Here is a 13,624-nt window from a genome sequence, read left to right as displayed (position 1 = left end):
ACTCAAGATACTATTATAGCATTTAGCCCTCACCTAAACCTACCACTCACTTTATATTGCTTAGTTAACCTAAAAATAAAATAAATTTTCATTGGATTGGAGTTCTGCAAAAACATTTAGCTACCTGGTTGCCTCCTTTTGTTTGCCCTCCTATAACCTCAGTTGCACATATGAGTTTAATGGTGTAGGATTGCTCTTAATTTCCTCCTTCTACTTCTTCCCCCCAGGAGGCATCTGCTCTAAAAGCAGCCACTATATCTACCATGTGGATATCCAAATAACCCTTACTATTTAGACTGATTGCTTTTCTTAACTCAAGACAAAAAGCATGGAAACATACATCTGTTCTTGAGTTGTTCAGATCTACAAATGCACACCGTTCCTTTCCTTTTTAAATCAACACCAAAAAAATGTATATTTATATCAATTAAGTTTAGATTCAAGAAAGATTCAACATTTCTGAGATCTACAAAACAATATTCTCAAAATTATGGATATCTTGCAGCATAAAGTTTTAATTAATTCTATATAATTACTACAGATATGATTATCATCATTTATACTGTACCTGAGCTCCATAAATATATTTATCCAGCATCTTGCCTCCTATTGTTTGCCCCCCGACATCCCACACTTGAAGAGTAACATTCAAATTTCCTGGAAAAGAAAATTATATAGATATTGTGTAACCTGGAAAATTGAGATAGAAATAAATTAAAGATATATTATCATGGCAGGTAATACACCACAGCATATCAACACCAATAGTTTTTTATGAGTATAGCACAAATAGTAACCAAATTTAAAGATAAAGATGACTATCACTTGGGAAAAAAAGTCACTTGTGTCCAGGTAGTTCATTACAATGCCATAAAACCATAGCTAAATATTAACATCCCAATATAGGAAACTCGCAGAAAAGAATTAAAATTGCACGAAGATTCCTAACTAGAAATTATACAACATACTTTAGTAAAGAAATGCATAAAACTTTGCAGAGAAAGCAAGTTCTATAGAGCAGCACTTGGAAATGAAAGTTAATGCAATTAATATCAACCTAACCACATTAGGTAATACTGTGTCCCCTTTCTCTTCCACCTCCAAAATTTGAGAGGAAAATTTAGAAGTGTGAAAAATGCACAGAGTAATTGTATTTTAGTAATGATGCTCTTAGTAGTACTACAAAGAATTATATAGTTGACAGATTAAAGTAGAGATACCAATACAAGTCTACACTGAGGATGCAGACTATGATTATTTCCTCCATCCACCACCCCAAAGCAGGCAACTAAGCCAAATGTGATTTACATAATTTCATCTTCCAAGAATCTACACCAAGAACAGATCTTCCTTTCTACTCTAAACAGTCTTCAGAATCGATATTAAAACTATGTTGAAACTGTTAACGGGTTTTCAAAACAGTTTCAAGAAAAAATTCACTGTAAATGCAGAATATTTAATATTCTACAAGTCATACATATCCTGCAAACCCACAGACTAAACATGGGCACACAGAAATCTGTCATGACATGCTTACAGATTTTAAAGTATAATCTGACTCATTTTGCAGTGAGAACTGCAAAACTGTACTGATTACTTGGAAGTACGAAACTAATGCAGTAAGATCTGATTTTTTTTTTTCTAATCTCCATAAAACCACATTAATAACAATCCTATGTACTCAAAAACAATTGTAACTCCCTATGAATTTTATTCCTAAATATATAGATAGCCAGAAATTTCCCATCACAGAATTTGAGTTGAGTGAAAAGGGTATTTGGGGCTCTTAAGGTATGCTTTTAATTCAGTTATTTTGTGTTATTAACAACCTTATTTTATATAAGGTGACCTGTTCAGCCATCAGTTTAAAACAAACCACCTTGCACATTAGTTATGCAAGTGAATGCGCTTCATGGAAATATATCCCAGCACTCAGTGACTATAAAGAACAAATTAGAACTATATAGCTGAATATATGCTACTTGTGGTATTAAATATACTACATTTTTATGATGCATCTTGCTTTTATCTGGTTAAAAGCACAGATTTCTCAAACCGGTAACTTGGTCTCAAATATGCAGGGATGAACATGGGACAATCTGGTCAGAGTACTTTCAAGCTGCATTAAGTTTTACCAAACATTAAGATAAAGAAATTCCAAATGGATCTTAGGAAATACATAACACACTCCAGTCCAGTAAAGGCGACCTTTTACAGAGTAAGAAGTTTGTTTCTTTTGACAGTGCATCTACTGCAATTTCTTGATTGATTCTTTTTAAAGCTTAGAGCAGGAGTGACCGCAGACAACGCAGGTAAGTCTTCCACAGAGCACCTGCCATGGATAAGCAGGTCTTATCAGCTGGCCCACAGCCTGAAGTGACCACGCATCCTCAGTGGGTAAACAAATTAAACATGCTCAAGTAGTCCACAATGCTGAAGTATTCTACCCAAATCTGGTTGCATGTACTCTACTGGAACTTCAGCACATCGTTCGTACCAGCTATTTAGAAAAAAAGCTTTAGAAACATTACCACTTTCAAACCCAACAACTTCCGGATGCCTAATTTTGTGTTCAAATGCTTTAAATCTAACTTCATTCTCTATCTCTCCCCCAAGAGTAGCAACCATGCACAGCAAACTGGGCTTAGTACCTGGATATGGAGATTATCTGGGAAACTTTATTACAGGACGTTAAATTAAATGGTCTGCCAGTAACTCCTCTACTTAAAAATCTACTATTATTTACTTTCCTTTACTAACAACGGAAGAAAGACTGGAGAAAAAAAGTCTGGAATGTTCATTTGCATGAAATGGTTCTTTATTAAGACCTCGCTAACTACTGAAATTCATGTTGATTGTCCCTTGTGCAATGTTTTACTTTCCCCTTTTTAAAAAACAGGTCCTGTAGTATTTGCTTGGTGCTCAGATTGATTTTGGGGGAGAAAGAAGGAGGTTAAAATTATTTTGACAGAAGGAAAAGTACCAGATCATTTGCCTAGCAAATATTCAATTAATAATTATGAGAACAACAGATGAAATTTTCTGCAAAAAGTTTGAAATCTTATGTTTTTTGTTTGTTTTTAATATATATTAAAAAGGAATATACAAACTGGAGAGAACAGGAACAATATAAAGAGAACCTAACAAGGCATAAATTAAGACAGCTCTTAGAAAAAAAGTTAACACACAAAAATAACTGAAGAATCCCAGAACAATAATAATACACTGAACAAGAAAACGATAACACTTCTTTACTCCGTTCAAGCACAAAGATAAAATAGCTGAGGCAACACAGTGCAGGTTTCCAGATCATTTTTGGTATGAACTAAAGCCACTGGGCTGATTCAACAGCAACCCTGCAGAGGTACACTTGGTGCATTGGTTAACCTTACTCAAAGTGCTGCACAGTCAAGATGGAGCTAAAAACACAAGTCTGCCCACTTCTTGCACTGACGACTTAAAAAATCCTTTTCAGGGAAGAATCTTGTTTACTGGACTGCACCCACAACCCTCCTAAAAGTTTTTGACTATGGCTCTTAAGGGTCTCTATCAGCAGAACCTCAGATTAACACATATGCTATTTAAGCACTAAAATCTGCACCGTGGTTGCATCCAGACTATACAACATACTGCGTCACCAAATATACTGAAATTGATTTGTATTTGAGAAAAATACTTCAAATGAACTGCATGAAAAGAATTTTTCAGCACCTGAATAATACATCATATTGTACACAATTAATCAAAGATCAATTTAAATCATTATTTAAGTAAATAGTAATCAAATAAATAGTAGTCAAATTACTATTTGTATTAACTCATACCGTTTTACCAAGTATTTTCCTTTTTCACTGTAAGACTGCATCAGTTACTAAAAGAACTGGAGATAAATAGACCTTTTATTAAAAATTATAATACCAGTACTTTATTTTACAAGTTAAAATGGACTTCTAATGCATCGTTATGTAAACTTCTGTGCAATTCTAGAAATCAGTAATTTTAACTTCTGAAGTGTTTGCTTACATTTAAAGGAGAAAAACACATTTCAAACGCTGTAATATAGTTAATTGTTAACTATCCTACTAAATAAGAGAAATCAGGGCTCTTTTACCGACAGATATACAGATTATAAGTCCCGTGCAGTGGTATGAATTAACGTTACATGTAAACATAGCAGCTCTGCAAACCCAGAACTAATCAAGAAATTAGAAAAAACCATTTACTTAAGTAATGCTTTCCATACCAGTATTTAGAAACATTACCTCCCCCCTTACTTTCCTCTCACTCCCCCCACCAGTCCAGGTTACCTATAAAACACACAAATTTATATCTCCCTAAGTACATTCATAGGCATAGGCAAAAACTGAATGACAACCTATAGAAAAATGCGTTTTCCTAAATATGAAAACATTCCGTGTCTGTTAGTATTTTGTTACTGATAAACAAGGAAAATGGATGCGAAGACTTTGTTGTCTTATTTGCATCTACGTTCTGATTTTATTAAATAAATTAGAACAAAGTAAATTATGAATGGGTCAACAGTTGATAATTTTCTAATTTTTCTACTCAACAAGAATATTTAGAATCCCAGTAATGTACTAATAGCTTCTGTATGCTTAGCAGCTGGAAAAAAAATTTGCAAAATACAAGTTCTCAGCATTCACACTGCATGATTTGTGTACACATTCCATTTGCAAGTACCGCTGTAAGCAATCTGCATACTGGTATTTTTAAAGGAATGAGCAGGACAATAAAAAAAAGCATTCTGTTGATGATATGGAGAAATAAGCACTGAAGTTTGGTACTATATTGCTCAGCAGATACTGAAGAAGTACAGCAAAGTGGCCAAACCAAAACGGTGCTTACAGGAACACTCTGACTAGATTACTTTGTTTATGCAGAGTAAGATATAATCACAAAATTATTGGCAATATAATTTTTAACACAGTAAGTTCAGGGATCTTGTATTTTCTTATGACGTCAGGTTACAGTTGAAATATTAAATATCTGGGTTTGCTTCTTCCACCAACCCGCAAGGAAAAAACACAGAATTTGCATCAACTTTATCAAATCGCACTACAACTTTAACCATTAAACATATTTTTTCCAACTTTTATTTCAGAAAACAGGAAGAATTGCTTATACTGAAAAAACTTCCATGCTTGGAAACTGAGCAACAGAGCAATCAGTGAAAAGCCTTATTTTAAACCTCCAATTGTTCAGAAACAAGCTTCTAGCAGCAACTATTCTTTTTTAATTATTTCTTTGCATTTTCCATGCAGTGTGCTGCAACTGGCATCTAAATAGTTTCTTTGCCGTCGTGAAGTGAAACATCTTGAATGCTCAAACTGTATTTTTATGAGTGCCGAGGGACCCTAAATTTTAGTGGTCTATTAAATGCCAGCAATTTCATGCTGCCTTGCATAAAACAGCATTCACATATTAGAGCACTGTGATTCCATAGCTGCATTATGCTTCTCACACACAAGCCGAATACAAGTTGTGTATTTCATTAAAAATATAATAATAATAAACTATTTCTTTCAAAACACATATACATTTTCAATGAATATATTTAAAGTTCTACTTCATTGTTTTATAGTGCACTATTCACATGAACAGAGAGTACACTCAAGCAGAGATAATAAAAATCATGAATACAGATAGCATAGCATTCCTTTTACTTGAATGCAGTGCTTAACTTAAATACTTAAAGATATGTTGCAAATACATAACCCTTTGTCACCTGGCAAGAACATACTAAGTAAATTTTCTCTAAATAGTCTATTTTACTTTGCCATAAAAAGCACTGTATTAAGCTTATTTACTATACATTACTTTGAAGACTCTTTCTGCCAGTCTTACTGCATCTCAACCTTTCAACATTAAGAACCTTTATTCTCTTACCTGGCAATATTATCCTTTTCAAGAAGAAATCCAGTCCTATGGTTTGTTTGTACTGTTTTCCAAAAGTTTCTTGGGCAAAACGTGTGGCTAAGGATGTCTAAAAAAGAACAATATCACATTAAGTTGTCATTTTAAACAGCAAAACACTTGATATTAAACCACGAGTACAAAACACAGTTAAGAAGTTTTAAATCAATGCATGCTGCCAGTGTTCATGAATTTATATTGATAAGCATTCCAGCCAGCTTCAACTTAGTAACAGCAGGTGGCAATGGCTACTAATTTATGCAAAAATCAGCAAGGCGCATATTTCCTTTGCATTTCAAAGATACTGTGATATTCATATCACAAAATAGTACACAAAATTGAGTAAGGTGCCAACAGCAAGCTCAACTTGATGCAAATCTACGTGACAATATCCATACCTGCACAGCTCACTGTTTTTAATAAGTGTTCATTTCCCAAGCAAGGGTCCATCCCTGCTGCAGAACACCACGATCCCAGACCAACTTTCTGTGAGGGAAGGGATATCTGCACAGTGCAGAGTCCCAGAGGGGCTCCAAAGCGTGGCAGGATTCCTGCCCCTGGACATCAAAGCTTCCGGATCAGCAACTACATGCTGTCTAAGATAGGAAGAGAGACTGCGCACATTTTTACAGAGAAACTACTAAACTCAGGTTAAGAATGCATATTTACAGAAACGTTCCTCTACAGAGAGCTCTGGAATCTTATTTCTTCAATTTATGTTATGTGGATTTATTAAATACACTGTTGGTATCAGGTTTTGCTACATACTGCTGAAAGGATACCCAATTTTCATAAAGTAACAAAGCAGGGCATTTCTATTCCTTCACTAGCAATTTAAGACTTCCAGACAGACAGAAGCCCCATAATCTAGCATTAAAAAAAGGAGAGAAATGCAATTACAAAGAATACACGAGTTCATGATGTGGAAAAAGAAATAAAATACTGTATTAAACGTGAATGCCAGGTAGCTAACATATATCCTACATCCAGCTGTGGCACGTGCTTAGAAATTTCTTGTTGGTGTGACATCTGAAATTATAAAAACAAACTAATTGCAGAAAAAGATAAAAAAATATGCATTTGCATGTACGGGAGGGAAGCCTGAGAGCCTCACTAAAGCCCTGGAACAATAATAAAAAATAGTCATAAAAAAATAAACAAATAAGCAAGAAGGATTTTTTTTCTCCAGATTTCAGTTCATCAACGCCTGAAGAAGGGATTCTCGTGAAGCGTTATTAGAAATTGCTGTTAGAGCACATTTAGTTAAAAATGCAATAGCAAAATAGCACCAACAGTTCTAAAAATAATGAGAATAGGCAAGTTCTGTTAATAGAACTGTTATAACAAAGATCTAAATTATACTAGTAACGTGTCAAGCACACACAGGAAGAAAAGGTAACTTACTCTTTTTCTGCATGAAAACATGACCACAAGAGCTCCAGCATTAAAGCTCTAGTGTGAAAAGACAAACATCTATTCAACTATACAATTACCTGTGAAGTAAATAACAGGTGATATACTGTTTTCTTGGTTTTAATCACATTAAATATGACAGTGATAGGAATATACATAAGTGGTATTTTGGGATCAGAATATACATTTAGGAAGTAATCCAAAAAATCACTTAAAGACTATGGCAGCATTTTCATTTACTTCACTGAACTCAAGCCCAGAGAGAATTAAAAATAAATAAGTAAATGGGAAAAAAATAAAAAGGCAAGTAAACTAGAAATAGCACAAGTATGCTTATATATTTATATCACTGTGGAAAGGATAAAGACCACAGAGGATGAATCGTGAGAAGATTCTTCTGCCTACAGCTATGTAACAGTATTACCAACTTCACGCACAAATTAAATTCAATACAAACTTAGACTGTAACACTAAAAATAAACATTATCAAAAGTCTTAATAGATGGACTTCTAGATTACAAGACATTTTTAATCTGTTCAGACATTAAAGATATAGGTAAGAATAAGAACACTGCAGAAATAAATACACTGTGGAGTCTTCCTGAATTCTTCCCTTTCATAAAAGGAAACCAGTACCAAAGCACAGATGAAAATATCATCTGGCTCTATCATAACGTGCTGTATTCTCCAACATGCTAATTTAGATCCCCATTGTATAAGCAACCACTCCCTTCTTGTTTTAAGGGCTCGGTAAATATTAGCTTTATCACTCTGTGACATTCAATATTCCCTGAGGGCTTCTAAGGGTGTTAGTAAAAATAAACAACATCCATTCAATTAACAGCCAGCCCATAAGAGCGGCAAGTAATCAACAGCATGGCAAAGTTCTCTTAAATAGTTTTCTTCTACTGTGCTCTCAAATGCAAAGGAATTTATAGCAGAAAAATCATTGACTAACTCCTTTTTAATTTTTTTTTCTAATGAATGTTAGTGCTCACGGAAGGCGTTGGGTTACCAGACTGGAATTCTCTATTCATTCACAGAAAAACCATTTATCCACAAAACGAGCAACAGTTCAAACTCCTCCACACCAGCCAACAGAGGAGTTATCTCAATGTATATCTAGGTACCTCTACAATGCAAATACTCCCCTCAGTCCTAAAATTGTTCTCTACCATGCTTCTCACGAAAGACTCTGCATAACAGCTTTGCCTGTAAAGATATGATGGGTATGATCTGTGTAAAAATACAATGGAAGTTAAATAATGGTTCAGCAGAACTGTAGCTTTAAATAGAATTAAAATGATCAGAACACTTAAAAAAAAAAAAGATTTGGTTCATCAGAGGGTAGCATGCTGTCAAGAAGGCCTCGTTCCTTGACATCTCAACTGCGACAACCAAGCCATCACCTCTCACAGCAGACTTGCCATGAGACCCGGTTTGGCAGGCTCGCACATTTCTCTTAATAACCTTCAAACAATCTTCACGTGCTGTTGTGAACAGCAAAACACTAGTGAATCTTACAAACACCCCTCTCAGATAAAAGTTCTCTGGGTTCTAACCCACAGCAATCAAGGCACGCTAAAAAAAATAATTACAAATATTAAAAAAAAAAAATACACTTTTGTAAGCGTGAAATCCAATGGGCTTTTTGGGAGGTTCTTCTGGAAATAAACCGAGACACAATGAAACTTTGCAGGTGAGGCGAGACAATTTCTTGTTTGTATTTTTCAGTGCAAATCAGCTAACTCTATAAATTGTGCCGACACGCCGTTCCTAAATACCTACATACTGAGAAACAGAAAAAGAAAAAACATTGGCTCGTCTGCTACTATTTCATCAAATAGAACAAGTAATGATAGGCAGCTCCGACTACTCACCCTGCCAAAGGCAATTGTTTGAGTAAATTCCTATAGAAGAACACTTTCAGAAAGCGAAGCCAGAGGACAGTATCATAGTTGTGAGAAATTAAAACCAAAGCCAAAATTCAGCAGGATGCAAGCACAGAGTCCTGGAGCCACAAATCTCCATTCACATACCAACTTCACCAACCAATTGAGAAAGCCCACTTTCCATCAGCAACATCCATCTATTCCTTCCCTCCCTCCCTTCTCAAACACCCAGGTCTACTTCTCCAAGCGCAGCAATGTACACATACCATCCCTACTGGCAAGAAGCTTAAGACATGCGTAGTGAAAAAGTTAGGCCAACTAACGAAATGCTTCAACTAGCACAAAAACTCGTAGTTGTCCAACACAGAGAAATTCTGACAGAACAGCCTCGCTTTGCGGGGTGAGAGGCAGGAAGTATTTTGAGAGGAAGCAGTTCTGTCATCTAAAGGTGAAGCCTTTCCGCTCCTAACTACTAATGAAACTTTGCTCGCTGAAGTAGAGAATACCAAAACTTTCACAAATTAGACATTCAGCTATGAAGATAGGCCAGTGTGCACAGGAGACCTGATGCAGTTTTCCATTTGCAAGACTGAACAGTGGCTACTTCTGGTCAACATTTACCAAGTTTTTGAGCCCAAGCATGACAATTTGATCCAGAATTAGCAGAACACTTTAAAAAATACATAAATAAAGATGCTATCCCACCAAATCCTCAAGGGAGTAGAACAACCCTCTGTATTCCAGCCTGTGCTTCAACTCCTGCAAGTTCCCACACCGAGCAGAGCATTACCTGCTTCTTTATCATCATCCACTGCTGGAAGACAGAAGGTGTCTCTGCTAACGCCCTTCGGTTTCCAGTTGCAAGGGACAGCAGGAAGACAGAACCTTGGCTGCTTTCCTCCTCCCACACACCTGGTTTTCAGGACCTCCTTGACCATGAATAGCTCCCAGAGGCACAAAACTGTAAAAATTGCTAACATTGTAAAAAATTTGAACTAGAACTGTTTTTATTTAACAGTTCTAGTTCAAATCAGCACCATTATATACTCCAATATCACACCAATCCGTGTACATCAAGAGTTGAAATATCTAGACGACCACATTCCAACCCCCCACACCCCAATTCATACTTGTACTGCTGGTTTATTTTAATGGAAAATCATTTGAGCTTGGGAAGAGTGGGTTGATTTAAAACCTATATCAACAACCTAATGCATCTATGTTCCTTCTTGTCATCGAAATCGAGGAACTGATTGCTATTAATAATTGATGGATTTTTTATCAAATTATCCCCACCTCCAGTTTCAGATCAGCCTTCAGGTTGATTTTGGTTTTCCAGTTTGTGTAGGTTACCATTCTCTTACTGACCAATCTTGCCTTCCTAATTTTTGTTTTCAACAACTTACCATTTCCTTACTCTCTCCATTTTATTCTAACGCTTTTTCAGATTCTACTCTCACACCCCTCTCATTCCTTCTTCCTTTTCTAATCTTATCTCCTTCGAGCTTGCTCCAGCCATGCTTACTCCTTGCATTACAACTCCCAAAGTATCCCACCACTCACTAAAACCACACACACACACAAAAAAAAGAATAGAAAGAAGCACAACATCCCTCCCTTGCCTCACAGACAGGAACTCCTAGCTAGTGGAAACATAAACATTACCCTTAGCGTAGAACTGATACTGATTTGTTTTAAAACTGCCATCAGCATGTCCACAGAACGTGAATCACATTGCTTCTACACGATGTGTGATACCAGAGGAGGAAAAAGAATGCAAGTTTTCACCTTCAGCTCACTGATGCACAAAAACATCATTTTTTTTTTGCTGGAGAACTGAAGATCAGCCAGCCCCAGATGACCAAGAGTGAATAAGTAAAATAACTTTGTTTAAAGGCGGGGGGAACAAGCAATAGGAAAAGGTCAAATTTGAAAATCTCACACTAAACACATGAGATGTGATATTTCAAAGACATATTACATTATTTCCTACACTTCTCCTGTCCAATGGTCCCAGTGACAAAGGAAGAGAAAAATCAATGTTTTGCACAGTAAATGTGAAGCTAAGTACGTATGGCATACAGACCAGCTGTAACACAGACATGAGAGGTAAGACAGAGTTGAAAACATATAGACATATACACATGCTTCAACAACTGAACCAAATAAGTAGGCAATGAAGGAGAGGAACCTCAACAATTTAGTCTTCTGAGGTACTTGAAATGGCACTATGCACATTTACCCTTCCATTCCAAGACCAAATCACTTCTTTATTTTACAATATCTTACAATAAATATATTATTGCAGTGTTTGCTGCTAGGCCATCAGGATGAGTGGAAGAAGCCTCTATTACAGCATCATCTAGGGGGGACAGGAGGAAAAGCAGCCCACCACAATTTAGCTGCTGCTCATGGAAAATAGGCTGCACTTGAAGTACAGGATTCCTAGAGCCAGCAGGAGACTCAATGAATGGCAGCTCCTGAGTGAGAGGTAGGAACCAGCAGGAATACGCATCAAAACTCAAGAATGCTTGAAAATCCATGTTCGGCGAGAGGTCTTGCCACGTGGTGCTGAACGGGAGTAGTGAAAGGATTCCTCAGTTTCAATGGAAAACTCCTGGGGAAAGCTACCAGTGAAACAGCACTCCGGCTGTCAATCCTGGGCATTTATTATGCTCTCCTCACACAGTCACTTGGAATTGTACCTACTGACTCACACGAGCACAACACGACTTCAGGCTGGGTTTAGAATCATTAAAGACAACATTTCTTTTGTTTCTTCACAGGGCTCTGCATGAGTGAAAACATGTGCATGGTTTTGCTAAGGGCTTCTTTCTATTAATGGCAGGCAGTTCGTTTAAACCACCTCTGTGAATAGTTCTACTTTACATCTGACCTGTGAGGAAGACCTCCTGCCCCTTTTCATTATGAGAAGTTAATGACAGAGGTACGACTGTATTTTTCAAATACACAAGTTAATGACAGAGGTACACTTGTCTAATACACAATCAAAGGAATATTTGTGGGTGCAACTCACAAAGGGATTTAGGCTACGTATTACATAAGATATGACCACAGGCACCTTGCAAACATCACAAGATGTTTCCATACACTCAGAAAGTGTTTGTAAAGATGCTTATATCGACTAAGGGAAACAAAATAAAAACACAACTCACAAACACTCTAAAACAGCCCAGAGGTGCCTTTCCAAACCCTGAAACAGTAACTGGAATAGCTGCAAAACGCTCCGTACCCCTGTGCAGGTGTTTAGCTCCGGAACCACCCTGCACAGAGCCACCAGCGGCCTGTCCCCGCTCGTCGCTGCGGCCGAACACCGGATTCGCGGGCCGGGCCCCGAGCCCTCGGCCCCCGCAGCCTGCCGGAAACCCCCAGGCCACCTCAGCGCCCTTCCAGCAGCTCCACCAGGGCGACCACCCGAAGGGGTCACGCCGCTCGATGTCGCGACAGCGCCAGGCGATAAGGAAGGCCGGGAAGAGCCCGGGGCGCTGGCCAGCACTGACCTTGCCGCAGGTGCCGTCCCCCAGCACCACAAGCTTGAGCTGGCGGTCCGGGCCCTCCTCCGAGTCCGAGTCCGACATGGCCCCCGGCCCCGGCGGGGAGGGCGGGCGGCAGGCGCGGGGCGCAGCGGCGGAAGGCGAACGGAGCCGGCGGCGGCGCGGTCACGGAGCCGCCATCTTCCGTCGGCGCCCCCGCCGTAGCTAAGGGCCGCGCTGGGCGAAACCAACGGGACAGCGGAGGGGAGGGGGGAGAGGGGATCCCGACAGCGGGCCCCGCAGCCGCACTTGGGAGCAGCCGCGGCTCGCTCCCTTTCCGCCCCCCTGCGGCGGGTGGGCGAGTGGTTCGGCCCGGCGCCGAGTGACGCCCGGCGCTGTAACTAAGCAACGAGGGGCGGGGGCGGGGCCACAGCCAGCCACGCCTCGGGGGCGGGGCTAACGGGCCGCTCTGGCCCCGCCTCCCGCCCCGCCCTTGCTTCCTCAGACGCCTGCCCGCCGCCCGAGGCCGTAGCGGGAGCGCGGGGAGCGGAGGCGGGAGCCGGGCTGCGCTGCTGGCTGCCCGCCCGCTGCCGCCATTTGGCGTGGGAGCTCCCCGCGCCCGGTCCGAGGGATCTCGGGTCGGTAGTTCATCGGATGTCACGAAGTTCTGCACTCAGAATTAATTCCTGGTCCCAGTGATTGTCACGTATCGCGAAGTTCTGCGCTCATATAAATAATTCCTGGTCTGAGTGATCATCACGTCACAAAGTTATGCACTCAGATAATTATACTTCTTTCCCACTGCCATAATTCCTACACAATTCAAAACTTTTCCTTGGCTTTTTTTTTTTTTTTTTTAATGTATAAGGAACGACAGATGTCCAAGAAAGT

At 39.0% G+C, this 13,624-nt stretch overlaps 1 protein-coding gene across 4 annotated transcripts in view; it reads right to left on the bottom strand.

Annotated features, from left to right (window-relative positions):
• Nucleotides 1-13,130, bottom strand: part of RAB28 (RAB28, member RAS oncogene family) — a 62,050-nt gene extending 48,920 nt beyond the window's left edge. The window contains exons 1-3 of one of the 4 annotated variants that reach the window (XR_005819421.1): nucleotides 12,761-13,108; nucleotides 5,908-6,004; nucleotides 569-657 (exon numbers count right to left, since the gene is read on the bottom strand). Coding sequence is in view for 3 of the 4 variants with exons in the window: in XM_040555606.1 (XP_040411540.1) it covers nucleotides 569-657; nucleotides 5,908-6,004; nucleotides 12,761-12,838 (264 nt within the window). In the remaining variant the exon portion in view is untranslated. Of the gene's footprint in view, nucleotides 1-568; nucleotides 658-5,907; nucleotides 6,005-12,760 lie in introns of all 4 variants that reach the window. The other 3 variants (XM_040555606.1, XM_040555607.1, XM_040555608.1) reach the window with 3 other exon arrangements.
• Nucleotides 13,131-13,624: the final 494 nt, after the last annotated feature.

The sequence above is a fragment of the Cygnus olor genome, chromosome 4, assembly GCF_009769625.2.
Source record: "Cygnus olor isolate bCygOlo1 chromosome 4, bCygOlo1.pri.v2, whole genome shotgun sequence".
Classification (NCBI taxonomy): domain Eukaryota; kingdom Metazoa; phylum Chordata; class Aves; order Anseriformes; family Anatidae; genus Cygnus; species Cygnus olor.
Note: the sequence above shows the minus strand (reverse complement) of the source record. Positions and strands in the feature narration are given on the sequence as shown.